Source organism: Seriola lalandi, unplaced genomic scaffold (assembly GCF_002814215.2).
Source record: "Seriola lalandi dorsalis isolate HSWRI2012SDOR001 ecotype SW California unplaced genomic scaffold, Sedor1 jcf7180002054630, whole genome shotgun sequence".
NCBI classification, from domain to species: Eukaryota; Metazoa; Chordata; class Actinopteri; order Carangiformes; family Carangidae; genus Seriola; species Seriola lalandi.
In genome coordinates this window covers 2,658,051-2,672,454 of record NW_019525183.1, presented here as the reverse complement: position 1 = coordinate 2,672,454, position 14,404 = coordinate 2,658,051, and the positions used below count along the sequence as shown (strand labels likewise).

Below are 14,404 nucleotides of genomic sequence, written 5' to 3'. Positions count from 1 at the left end.
TCAAACTTTTAAAACCATTATTCTCATCCTGGGTAATATAAAACCACTGAAGCAGAAAATAAGGAGATGGTAACAGTTTAATCTTTTCTTTATGTAATTTTCTGCCAACATTTTTACAGAGCTAAAAGATAATATTTGAACTGAATCCTCTGTCCTCCTTTTCCCCCAAATTCACACCCTTATGTGGCCCCGAGAGCAAACCTGGGAATTTGTAGGACCCAGCAGACCTCCCAGCCCCCGGCTTCACCTGTTCGCATGCACATTTCTTCCCCTTTTTTTCACTTGGGATTGCCTTCCATCGCCCCATGATAATGACCAAAAACCTCATGCCTATAACGATGCTGTCGTACGTGGGCTGCAGCTTGCTGATCCTCTCCGCGTCTTTCGCCGGCGCCTCCCTGGCCGAGATGGTGTTCCGCTGCCCGGGCTGCACCGCGGAGCGCCAGGCGCTGTGCCCAAAGCTCACCGAGACTTGCGCGGAGATAGTGCGCGAACCGGGCTGCGGGTGCTGCCCCGTGTGCGCCCGGCAAGAGGGCGAGATGTGCGGCGTGTACACCCCGAGGTGTTCCACCGGTCTCCGATGCTACCCCACGCCCGATTCGGAGCTTCCCCTGGAGCAACTGGTGCAGGGCCAGGGGCAGTGCCGGCGCAAAGTGGACACCGAGACGACCACTTTCAGCCAGGAGCACCGGGAGCAAACCAGCGGTCAGTCAGTTTACTGGAAACCTGCTTTTCTTCTATCAATTTTTAATGACACTGTCTAGACTGCAGCCTGAGGAATAGTGTAGAAATATTGCATTGTCACGAAGGCTGAGCCCAAATCTGTGAAAAATAGAGACTGTTACTCAACGCTGAAGTTCTAGTGGATGATATTCTTAAGATATTTTTATGACATTACATACAGATTTGCTTTGATGTCCACAGCCTTTTCGCGTTAATTTGATAGTTATAAGCCCCCTTTGGAGCCATTTGCCTACAAACTTGAAATAATCTTGAAGTTTGCACTGCCAGCACTTTCAGAGATGTGCAATTTCTCAACTTCAAGTAGGGTAATGACCTATTTTATGCGTGTTGCATGAGGTATTCTTACACTCCCGTTAATCCCTGTGCTGCATAGACCTGTTTAAAGTGCTGTGAATCATCCTTGTGTGCATGGGGTGAGAGAAACAAAAAGGAACAAGTTAACTGCAGCTATGCTCCAAACAGCTGGCCCTCCAGTCTTTCCCAATATCACCCCCTCAACCAATAAAAAAAAAAAGAAAAAAGAAAATCTGCCTTTAAAACTGTGTAACAGAGAAGAGAGGTAGTGGCCTGCAAAATTCCCAGAAGTTGTACTCACGGGGATGGACACAGAAAACATCATAGTATTGATGTTGACATTTCCACAGGGGAGTGGAGAGAAAGAAACGGAGAGAGACAGCAGGAGGAATGCTGCATTGATTGGAAAAGTGGACTTTAAGCTTTGACCAGAAGTAACTGTAAAGTGCTGTTGACAGTGACTACGTTAAGTGGATTGTTTAGCTGGAAAATGAGTTGGATGTATGTGCAGGAGGGTCACAATGAAGCTTCATGTGGCCCAGAGCCAGCAAGGCTCATGTGGTTTGTGTTTAAACAAAGACAGGTCACAGTGAAGAAGAAAAGTAAACAGCCTCATTAATTGGCTGATTTTGAGGCTGCAAACGCACACAGTCAATGAGGGTCCAGTGGAGCCAGCCGGGGTGTGATTTCTACTCATTTCCAAATCCATGCTTTGTCAGAGTTTACCTCCAGACTGACACGTGTTTATTTTGGCACTGAACTCCTGGAACGTAGAGAAACTACCGGAGACGGCATTCAGAGTAACCCTGTTCTCTGTAAGGACTCTCCAGCGTGCTGACAAAAGGCCAGAAGCTTCATGACACATTTATGATTTCATAATCAGCCACGATAATGACTTAATGCCACATTTATGTTACCTTATGCAGCAAAGTTTATTTCTGTAGCCCTCCTCAAGCAATAACAGACAAGTAATAAAACAGGGAGTGCAGAGTTACGTAAGAGCAAAACAACAGAACAAAATACATGAACTCATCATGTAAAGGCTTGCTTGCAGGGAGGCAATTTGTTAGTTATCGCAGATTTTTTTTTTTTTTTTTTTCCTCATTTGGGTCAGGCTGTGCTTCAGCTTGCAAGTTGAAAGCTCTGAGATGTGGTTAGATGTGATCAAAAAAAAAAAAAAGAAAACAGTAAAAGCTCAGAAATTGGCTCCAAAGGCTGAATGAGGAGTTGTTTTGGATAAAAGCCTTCGCTGCTGCAGATGGAAGAGTGATTTCTGACAAAGACAGAGGTAAAGAGTGTTACGGTGAGAGGTCCAAGTGAAGTGTGCAGCTCTCTCAAGGACGTAAAATGAAAGACGAAGATATTTTTCATTAAAGTGAAGCTGAAAGTTCCTCAAAGTTTTCTGCTTCTTTGGTCAAAACTGCGGACTCACGCACAGATTTTCAGCTGCAGAAGAAGTCGACAAGCTGTCCGTTAAATTCTGCTCTACTTACGCCTTTCAGTTTGTGTAATAAGACTTGATAAATTTACTGTTGGTGTTACAGATGGTTACTGTCAGTCTCCGGCTTTCATTTGGCCCAGTTTGAGACTCCACTGACTTGATTTCCTGTAATAAATTCTTCTCAGATACACAGCAAAAAAGAGGAAGTAATGAAATCCCTGATAGAAATCAGCTCACAGGCTCTTTTGGAAGATTGAGAGCAAACTTTAACGTTCTGGGCACTATCGCTGCATCTCCTTTGTTCCAGGAATTAATCTGTAAATTAGAGAAAAAGGCTGATTATAATACAATAATGAATTGGTTGTATTTAGCCGAGCTGGGGGAGCGGTGACTCTTAAGCTGATTTGACACCCGTGGGCAAAGAATCAAAGGATGAAATACTGCAGTTGCTTTATTTGGATGTTTACAACCCTCAACATCTTGTTTTTCTGGTTTATTTTATTCCACTCCCTCAATTTACCCTGTATACCTCTAACAAGGAACACCAAGGAAATGGCCCTATATCCTGTCAGGGGTGACATTCATCCAGATTTTACAGAGCAAGAATTGATCTGATCTGGATTATCCAGAGCTGCACTGACAGCAACAGTCGAATCTCTGATCTGATGCGTCCTGCAACGGCGCTGCAGCTAACAGCAAAGAGGTCAAAGGTCATAGCTAATAATCCTTCGACCCTGAAGCGATCATGTAAGAGACCTGGAGGAAGTTAGAGAGAGGAGTAGAGGATCCTTTTTGTGGGAACAAATCAGTCAGAGGAGGGAAGAGCGAACGGGCGATGCAAACATGAGGAGGAGAAGAACTCAAACCATTTGCACAGGCTCAGTACGAGACGTCACGTATGAAAAAAACTATACTGCAGTTCCTTTCTTGTTTGAATAGATATAAAAATACCTCAGTGCCTTTAAAACATGAATCCAAAAAAGCAAAGGAAATAAAGTGCAGCAATGAATTTTAGGTTTTTGTCTGTTCTTAATGATGACATGTTGATCGGATGAAATGTTCTGGCACCGTAGTGGCTCGTTTTCTGTTCTGGCCGAGACCACAGGGAATTTTTAACCTATCGAAGCAACTAATTGCAGCATATTAGTAATTTATGATTAATGAACAGATATTGCTTCATGAAATGACTTTCAGTATTTCGAAATGTCACATTTGGCTCAGCAGGATGTTTTTAGGCTCAGGCCACTCTGAAAAAACACTAGCAATAGATTCAAAATCGTCAGTAAGATGTTTGACAGTCCAAGCTGATGTCTGCAGAGCCTTGTTTTGTTCCACCTACAGTCTAAAAACTCAAAAATGCTCCGTTTATAATCATAAATGACAAAGAAAAGCATCAAATCCTCACAATTGTGAAGCTAGGACGAGCAAATGTTCGGCATTTTCGCTTAAAAGACAACTAAAACGATGAGTAAAATCATTGCAGATTGGTTGTTGCAGCACTCACTTGAGGTTTATTTATTGAATAGTATTTCAAAGATCTCTGGGTGCACCTCGAGAAAAGGTTATATCTCTGAGGACATGGTTGTAAACATCTGTTTTAATTGAAGCCATGGAGACAGAGTTACAGGAGATGTCGCTGTGACACTAATTCAGCAAATAGCCTGTGTTGTTTCTGTGGATGCCCGGACGAACCTTCAAATTATGCATGGGGCCACGCAGACATGTGGATCCACTGATTTCAGCTGATCATCTGAATTGGAAACATGCATTGCACTCAGTTAAGCCGAATAAGACCAAAACCAAATCCTGTGCGCTCTTATTTCCTCCCCTTGTGCCTTTAGCATCCCCGATCTGTTTGTTTGTGTGTGCTGCATGAGTGATTGTCTGCATGTGTTACACTGCAGGCAAGTCTGCTTTCATTAATATAACCTGAAGGAATTATATTGGCATGTACAGCCCTACCACTTCAAGTAAAGTCTCAGTTCGGTGCCAGAGGTATCTCAATTCATGTTCGTATCTAAAAATAAATGAATAGAGAGAACGTTTAAGCTTTTAAACCAAAGCCACTGAGACATGTTACAATATCAGACGAACTGAAGGGCAACACGTTGGTACATCTTTCTCCGCTGAGCCCTCTCTAGTTTTGGTTTCAGTATCTGTATCAGACATTTACAAGTATTCATGGAATATATATATATCCTGGGATGGATTCCGTCAGATGAGACTCGATAGTGATGAGCCAGGGATGACTGTTGTCAATTGCAGATCAGGTTTAATAGAAGATCTTAAATTTCAAAGCGACATCACCAGGAGGATGAAAGGAGGTACTCCCGGGTCTGGTATGAACCCAAGAATTGATTACAATGGTAAATTCCGAGATGTTAACGATATCATAAAGATAAAATCTCAAAAAGTATATTTTTATTACAATTTCAGACTTTTACTAATAACAAAAAGATTCCATGTTTCATTAATTTCCAGCTGAAATGTCCATATTTGAAATCTCTCCCTATTCAAAACTAACACGCACTAGTTTTCCCACCACCCTCTCTGTTTATGCACAGTATCACTTGATATTCTGTTCCCACAGAAACCTGGACCCAAATAAAGGTTCCTCTAATCAGATTGGATGGGCGTTTAGATGTTTTGACTGGGATCGTACCATATATGACCTTGAAAAGGGAGCAAGTTGCTCGATGGAGCCCACACAGAGCCCGTTTTTGGTTGAATGTCACCTGAATGAGAAAAAGTGATACGTGATACGAGGCCCATTCTTCATGATGAGATCCTGTTAATTGGGTATTAATTCCTTAAACAACCCTTTATTTTTTTATTTTTTGTGTTAGTGTCGCCCAAACCTATCCAGACAATGAGAAGGGAAAACCTGATACAAACCTTTTGTTCTATCAGTACTGTTATAAAAGTCGTTATAGAGAGGAAAAAATGAGGTGGAAAGAAAAGGGGAAAAAAAAACCTCCTGTGCCATCTGGTCGCTGAAATAACATTGTTAGCTAACAAGGGGCATTCCTGTGTACCTGCGGGGGCGTCCAGACGGAGCCCGCAGGACTGAAATAGCTCCGAGATAATCCCCCTCCCCACCCCAGGCTTCTCCAAAAAACAGGGGCATTTGTGCCATCTCCCCCCAAGGCGTCAACTTCACATGTACCCGTGCCAAGAATCTCCTCGTGCCTATTGAGATCCAGAATAACTTCCCACCCTCCTTTTTGGTCAAGGGTGATTTAAGACAATACAAACACTGTCTGAAATGCTACTGACACTGGAGGGGAAGGGGACACAGGGCGCTGCAGGGGAGAGGGACAAAAAAAAAAAAAGGGAAGATCTATATCGCTGTTATTCAATCCTTGAAGATGGCGAAATAAAATAAAAAAACCTTATATTTGATATATTTGAATGTTTCCAGACATTATATTAAATTGCACTCGGCTGTTCTTTCCTATAATAACGGAGGGAGATGTGTAGGTGAAGACAAACAATCTTCAGGTTGTCTATAGACCCCATGCTCATTCTCACACCCACTGTTCAGCTGATGGGTGACACTAGAGGGAAGCTCAGGGGATCGCCCGAGTCATTAACGTGAATAATGAATATCTGTGCATTCTGGGATGTTGAGCAATGAAAAACTTTAACTTGCTGGTGACGCTGCAGGACGGCTGAGGAATGGCTAGTTTAGGTCCCACAGAGTTCACACCCAGCAGTGCCGGTAGTCAGCGAGTTGCCTGGCCGTGGGTGCCAACGGTGTGTACGTACGTGCCCGAGCCTGTCCAAAGCCTGCTTGGTAGATGACTGTTGCGGGCCAGAGAGCCTGGAAGGTAAACACATCTGCACTCTGCTGAGTTTGTGTTTCTAGGAAAACAGTCCCACCAGGCCTTGTAATGGATGATGGACTGCGGCTACTCTATGCGGTGCCTTTCATGAATGTCTTAAGTGGCACATGACCTATTTCACACTTCAGAGGCGTGTTAAGAGGTTTACTGAGGAGATGTAGTTTTTTTCTTTTCATTTTTACCTCTTTCTACATTCCTAGATTTAAAGGGATAGTTCAATTTTGGGTGAATTCTGTTCCTACTTACCAAGAGTCAAACCAAAGCTGCTCTGATGTCTTTGTGTGATCTTGGGTTAGATCAGATGTAGCGACAAGAAAAAGTTACCTGCATTTATGTCTTAAAATGTGGCCTAAGTTACATTTGAATGAGGATGATGAACAAACACAATCTATTTTCACTAATAACACACAAATCATCGTGTTGTTTTTGTCCATATCGAACACGTCATTCAAACATTCGCAGTGTAGGTTGGGGAAAGTATGTGAACTCTCGGCTAATGACATCCACAAAAGCTAACTGGAGTCGGGGGTTATCAAACCCGGAGTCAGTGAAACCAGATTAGAGGTGTGGGTTAGCGCTTAGAGCCGGCATAGTTGATTTGCATAAAGCTGGGTTACAGAGTCATCACCAACTGTGTGTAAATGGAGCTGATTTAGTTCTGTGGCTACTCTCTGGAAAAGTGGGCGTCCAGCTCAAATGACTCCGGAGACACAATGCAGAATAATCAGTGACGTAACAAAGAAGCTCAGAGTAACAGCTCAAAGGAATCATTGGAGCTGGTTAACATCTCTGTTCATGAGTCTACCATATGCAAATCACGGTGCCATGAACACCGTGGAGGAAGCCGCTGCGCTCCAAAAAAATCACTGCGCCTCTGAAGTTTGCCAAAGAGCAGCCTGACTCTCCACAACACTACTGGGAAATGTTTAATAGACTGATGAGATAAGGTTGAATTGTTTGGGAAGAACACACAGCGCTATGCATGCTGTGAAAAAAAAAAAAAAAGGGCTCTGCATACCAACATGAAAACATCATGATTTGCGGCTTTGCAAACCTCTGGGCCCGGACAGCTCCACATCATCGAGGAGAAAATGAATTCCCAAGTTTATCGAGGTTGCTTACTGGATCATTTCAGGGTGGCTGTCCACCTGCTGGAGCTCAGGACGAGTTTGGTGATGCAGCAGTAAATCTACAACAGAATGACTTCAAACAGAGAAAATCCACCTGTTGGAGTGGCCCGGTCAGAGCCCAGACCTGAGCCCAGTAGAGAATGACCTCAGAGAGTCATTCACACCAGACATCCTGTGAATATGTCTGAGCTGAAGCAGCTGAATTGTTCCTCCTGAACATTGTGCAGGTCTGATCAGCAGCTACTGGAAGACCTCACAAAGGTTGTTGTTGCCAAAAGGAGGTTGAACATCCACCGGCACTGTGAATGTTTAACTGGGCGTGGTTCAGTAAAGACACAAAAGATAATAATTGCTTGTGTGTTATTAGCTGAAGCACATTGTGTTTGTCTACACTTGTGACTTTGATGTGGATCAGATTATGTTTTATGGCCAATTAATGCAGAAACAAAAGGTAATTCCAAAGGGTTCTTACTTTTTCTTTCTCTAGTAAATTTAGTATTTATACTAAAGGATTTATTTATGATTTAAAACTCCATCCTATATGTTGAATTGTATACTTTCCATTAGACAAATTCTACATGTTTGCCTGTTAAATGGACCTGCTGTGCCCTGACTAAAAGACTAAAAGACTAAGATTACACAAACAATTAAATGTAATTAATTAATTGGAATTTACAATAACATATCAGGTCCTGAAACTATGGGACCCATTGAATGAAATTAAAGTGTGACCTTCACGTTTGATGCGCAGTGAAAGTCTCAGTGTTCCATTGTCCTGCTTTTGACAGAAGCTGCTTCTTGACTCCATTCACATCCAGTAACTTTTGAAAGCTAAGCTAGCCAGTCGCCATCCCTTCACGTCACATCACGCCCCCACAAAACAAGGGTCGATTTGTATCCATGGAAACACGATGGAGCGGGAGAACGCTCGGTGTGCTCGGATCTTTCCCTTTTTCAACCCGTCCGTTCTCCGTGACCACGGCCAAGTCTGCCATTTGCTCAGTTGACCAGAATCTGGACAATCGGACATGACACTTCTGGCTTACGTGCCATCTGGGAATTCAACATGGATCAGATATAGAAAGGAAGCCTCTCAGGCCATTGTGTGAGGATTAATTCAAGCAGTAGACTGGACAGTAGGCCTGCTGCTCTGTTGATACTGCTGATCCCCAGCCCACCGCTGTGGGACGGCTTGTACTGCAGAGGCCTAGTGCCCCCTAAAAGTGGGGTCCTGACCCTCTGTGTTTGTGTGTGTGCGTGTACATTCAAGTGGGAGATTGCTGTTTTCTTGCTTATAAACTGTCCAATTCCTCTGTGTGTGTGTTTGTGCGTATGTGCGTATGTGCGTGTGTGTGTGTGTGTGTGTGTGCGTGCGCGCGGCCACACTGTGTATTTGAGTGAACAGCTCAGGTTTCCTCAGAAGAGAGGGAGTGATGGTATTGCGCTTGGATACTGTGGGGATTATGTAAGACAGCAAAACAAAAGTCACCCCAGCTGCCAATATTCCTGAGTGTTTTGTGTGTTTATCTGCACAACTTCCGCGTGCACACACACACATGTGAGGACACACCTGATTTCAGTTGACTTTTGCCCCTTTTCGCGAAGAAACTCGGTCTTCAAAGACAAGCCAGAGAGAACACGGTGGAGCGTCATAGGGGGAACTGAAGTCCAACAACACCACATCTATCTGATGGCAGAAGGCGCCAGCACCTTGTTATTGCTTCGTTTGGAATTTCCTTTCTCCCGTTCTCTCTTAGGCCTTTTGTAATCATATTCTACAACCGGACGTCAAATTTACCTCTTGCAGAGTGCAGAGAATGCCTCTCCAGTCCACCACCACCACCAGTAACACACACTCGCTTTCATTCTCTGTCCTACAAATGCCTTTCCACAAGTCTGCACGTTACAGCTTGGCCCTTGCATAACTGTGAACTCTCCACTTACTGGCCGACTATTTGACCTTCTCCACTGTCTGTGCTTATTTCCCTTCGTTCCTTCAGGTGTCACGTGAAGTCTTGCATACGTGAAATACATGCAAGAAATGAGAAAATGTGAAAATAAACAGTCTCCCAGCACATATAGTCACTATTTGAAACATTTTTCTTAGTAGCTAAACTGAGCTGAGATGTGATCATGTTGCTTTCTAAAGGAATTTGAATCATTTAACTTTTTTTTTTTCTTCTTCTTTCTTCATCTGAAGTCAGCTGGTTCGGAGTGACACTCCTCTTCCACTCCCTCCCCATCAACCCTAAACCCCAACCCAACCGCAAAGTATGCTCTGTTGTCAGAAACAACAAGTTGGGTTGGACCTGATGGCCTCTCACTCTCACATTGCTTGCTCCATCTGTTTGAAGAGAGGGTTTTTTTTTTTTTTAGGTTGATGTTTAACAAGACTTCAAGGAGAGAGGAAGGTGGTCAAAGTCAATGAAAACTGCTCAGAGGAATCACTGGATGGGACTCAGCTATTTGACATGATGGTTTCATTGACAGTTTATTTTGTTGTAAGTTAAAAGCAGTGGAAAGTCTTATTCTAATAGATCCAAATCAATGGACAACTTTCTTCTGGATTGCTGTGCAGGAACAGCAGCTTTGGATGTGATGGCACCACATGATCGGGGCCGAGCTGGCTTGAATTCACCCAGGTATTAGATATAATGATACACAGATGCTGCCTCGACCCTATTAGACTGAATATGGTTTGGACCCATTAACTCATCATGTAATCTTCCAAGCACAAGTGTAAAACCTTAAATCTCCGATGATATCAACTGTTGTGTTCATTTATCACCACTTTTTAACATCTGCCTATGAAACTGAATCACATAACTTGGGGAAAAAAAGCAACCATGGAAACCTGACTGTGACTAAAGTTCAGCGGTGGCCAACATTTCTCAGCCCACAAGCTTGTTAATGGAGCTGCATGTGGTTCCTCCGCTGTATGAGAAGGGAAAAGGATTCGAGTGACTCATTGATTGTGCTGGTGCATTTCAGAACACTGTAACAGCAGTTTGGACCCCAACCGCCCCCCCAATATTACCATTAGTTAAAATCTCTTATGTCAATTTGAAAAATTGTCACAAACACAAAATGAGAACCTAAATAAATAACAGTGTAAGTGTTCGCAATGCATGGTTGTGAGCGTTGTGCTGTGGAGGCCAAAACAAAAAGAAAGAGGCACAGTGTGGACGCCAGCAGAATGAGAGCGGGGCCAGCTTTTATATCCTGGAGGGGGCACAGGTGCGCTGGATCAGCTAACGACCTCCCTCATTTCAATTAGGACCAATCACTACACCACACAGCGGGCGGTAACATCCTCCCTTCCAAACCCTCTTATTTACTTCTCCCTCCCAAGCCCACTTTCCCAACAAAAATAAATGAATAAAATGGAGAAAGTTGATTAAATTGCATAAAACATACAACAAAATACCCAAAATACATTCATTGATGAACATAATGTTGCTCCTGAAGGCATCAAACATTTGCAACATGGACTATAAGAAGAGAAAAGAAGACTGTTAGGGAGTCTAGCTCTCTGTAGTCTATGAATAAGAAGCAGTAGTTGTCATTTTATTCCGCTCAAGGAGCTCAGACTGCGGGGTCAGCGTCACCTCTGCAGCTGCTCGAAGTCCATCTATCCATTTCCACAAACCTTTTTAGCAGAGCGGCCCGCACTCTTTGTCACTCTGAAAAATGATCTGTGCAATTCAGAGCTTATCTCACCCCACTCCCAGCCTCTAAAAAGCCCAATCCATTACCAAAATGATGTCAGGAGGGCAGCAGGGTGGCTGAGTGCACAGGGAGACGGTCCAGAGGAGTCACAGGTTAAGTGCTTTCAGCGGCAAACGTGTCCATCAAAGTGTCCTTGAACAAGAATTGAAATTCTTTCCAGCCCAGTTTAATTTCTACTCTGTCATGCATTCTTGTTGGCAACACTTTTTTTTGGACTTTGTTTACAGTGTTTCAGTTCATTTTATAGATCAATTCGAAATCGAAATTCTTAGATCCTCACAGTTTGATCTGATGGCTTTTACGTGGTGTCTCCACAACTGCAGGTGAGGCCGTGGAGCCGCTGCCTGAGCAGGGCGTGAGTGAGATCCCGGCCGTCCGGAAGCCCAGTAAAGAGACCCCCTGGCTGGGACCCAAAGAGAGCGCAGTGCGCCAGCATAGACAGGAGATGAAGACCAAGATGAAGACCAACAAGGTGGAAGAGGTCAAACCTACTCGGCCCAAGCAGGTGAGGCAAAGCAGAGCTTGCGTTTTCGAGGAAAAGATCTCTTGCAGTGTTCATGTTGAAGACCGGGAATCAGCAAGGTCTTTTACCAAAAAGACATATCTTGGACTTGAACAAAAGCCACTCCAGTTCTGTTTGAATAATTGCAATGTGACTGTATATGAGAAACCAACTCTGTTTACAGTCATAGGAGACTAAGAAAACCAGCGAATATTCACATTTCAGACACTGAAATCAGTTGAGTTTACGGCATTTTTACTTTATAAAATGACTTAAATAATCACATATTCCTGAAGTTTGAGCTAATTTTTTATTTTTTTATTGATTTTCTGATTATTATAATTGATTAACTGACCAGTCATATCATTTATTCCTAAAACAATCAGACAACATTGTGTTAAAGCTTGCGCTCTTTGAAATACATGGCATCATGATAGTAGTGCAGGTGTAAATATTCTTTAGTCGCCGAGGGTGGAACAAAGCAGCGCCTCCCTCTGGTGCAGCAGCCCGTCATGTTTGGATTTTTCCTTGACAAGTGTTTTATTGCTGTATTTAAAGATGATTCAAAGTGCAGTTAATAATTGAATGTGTCAGTAAATATGTGAAGAGCACTTTGAATTCATTTCAAGGCTCAGGAAGGAAATACCAAATTATAATTTTAAAGGGGATTAAAACTGTCATGGTACAAAGACAAGTTTTTTTTTTTTTCCCCCAGTTCATTTTCCTTCCATTTAACTCTCACACCAAAAGCTGCCCTTTAATCAAAAGGCAGATATTTTCTGACCTTAAATACACCTGAACCGCTCTGCATCCTGGAGCCGAGACACATGGGTGTACCCTGGTCATTTGTAACCAGCATCATGGTATTTTCCACCCGCCATAAAAATCATTTAAAGGTTATTGCTCTACCAGAAACTTTATTTCTCGTGTGTCCCAACAAGACATTTGGCTTCAGTGAATTGTGGGGTAAACCCGAGGTCACTGGCAAGAGTTATTATTCATTACTGGCAAGAATCGTGATTCATATGCTCATTACAAAAAGCCCTTCAGCTTTCTAGGTTTACTGTGTGTTTGTATGTGTGTGTGTGTGTGTGTGTGTATGTGTGTGTGTGTGTGTGTTTACGTGCATTTTATTAGATTTTATGTGCTGTGTCAAAAATGTGCCGATTTCCATGCAAGCACATCTTAGTGTTGCTGTATCTTGGAACAGTTTTCTGTTGTGCGGATGGATTTGACTAAACTTTTGAACATTTTCTAAATTAGATTTTCATTTAAAAAAAAAATAAAAAATAAAAACAAATTAAAGTTCTATAAAACATCAGATTTCTTTGTTAGAAAACAATTTTTGACGTTGGCCGCCATGTGTCACAGAAACCCTGTGGCTCTCACACACCCAGATGTGTCTATGCAGGCCTGTAAACATGACTGCTGTTGTTGTCTCTGCTGTTTTCAAGACTCAGTGTCAGCAGGAGCTCGACCAGGTCCTGGAGCGGATATCCAAGATGCCCTTCAGAGATAACCGAGGTCCCCTGGAAGACCTGTATGCCCTGCACATCCCCAACTGTGACAAGAGGGGGCAGTATAACCTCAAACAGGTGAGTCCAGGCATTTTGGGAAAGAGGATGTTTTAGTTTATTGTTATTCTAGAGAGTCATGACAAACCATAGTATACAGCAAAAGTGTGTATTATCAGGGTTTTTTCTATAAGCACCAGTATTTAAAAAGATATCTTTGAAAAAAGATGCTTTATTGATAGTTTTAACAAAAAGAAATGCTAAACAGGTGACTTTTCTATCATTATCAAGGATGTAGTAGGGAAAAATGACACAAAGCCTCTCAAATGTCTCTGAATATAGAACTAAAAGAGGAAAAAACATATGAATCAAGGTTTTTTTGCTGTGAAAACTTGTTTGAATTGGTGTGTGTGTGATGCTTTACGACCATCATTTATGTTTCAGTGCAAGATGTCTCTCCACGGCCAGAGGGGCGAGTGCTGGTGCGTCAACCCTCACACCGGCCGACCTATCCCATCAGCCCCCACCGTGAGGGGCGACCCCAACTGCAGCCAGTACCTCAGAGAGCTGGAGCTGGAGCTCCCTGACATGGCCCAGATATAGTGCGGCATGAGACTAAATAAATAAATAAATAAATAAATAAAAACTAAAAAACTGTAAAGTACTTGGGAACAAAGAACATCTGAGTAAGCTATATATTATCTTTCTGTGTGTATGTTTCTCTAGTTCATTTGATGACAGTGACATTTCAAATCTTAACCACCAAAAAGGATTGAAAGATAGAGTCCAGCTTGCTGCGTAGGATGTAAGTGCAGATTACTTTTAAGGGGAGCAGTAAAGATAAGACTCCTTTTCCTCATAGATATTCAGTAGGCGTCAGCTGGAGTGTCAGTGTCTTTGCTTTACTAATTGTGACTTTGCTCAGATTTGCTCTGTTATCAGTGTTTTGTACTGTATGTGTTGAAAAACGAAAAAGCCTTCAACATATTTGGTGTTTTTAGGTGTGTGTTCGTGTCCTAGCTTGCAGACTACTGTTACGCCTCATGCTATACTGTAGGCTTTGAGTACACCTGGCTTTTAATACACAGTTGATACATAGTACATGTTGGCAGTAGCGTGCATTAAATGTCCAGCGCTAGGGAAGACATGACTTTAGACTGCCTAGTCATAAGCAGATAACGCTATTAAAATGTTATTAAATTCAA

The 14,404-nt window shown here is 42.7% G+C and overlaps 1 protein-coding gene across 1 annotated transcript; it reads left to right on the top strand.

Annotated features, from left to right (window-relative positions):
* Window positions 1–276: 276 nt before the first annotated feature.
* igfbp2a (insulin-like growth factor binding protein 2a) lies at window positions 277–14,404 on the top strand. Its single transcript, XM_023420181.2, has 4 exons — window positions 277–705; window positions 11,507–11,688; window positions 13,140–13,280; window positions 13,644–14,404. The coding sequence occupies exons 1-4, from the start codon at window positions 306–308 to the stop codon at window positions 13,800–13,802; spliced, it is 882 nt and encodes a 293-aa protein (XP_023275949.1). The 5' UTR covers window positions 277–305; the 3' UTR covers window positions 13,803–14,404.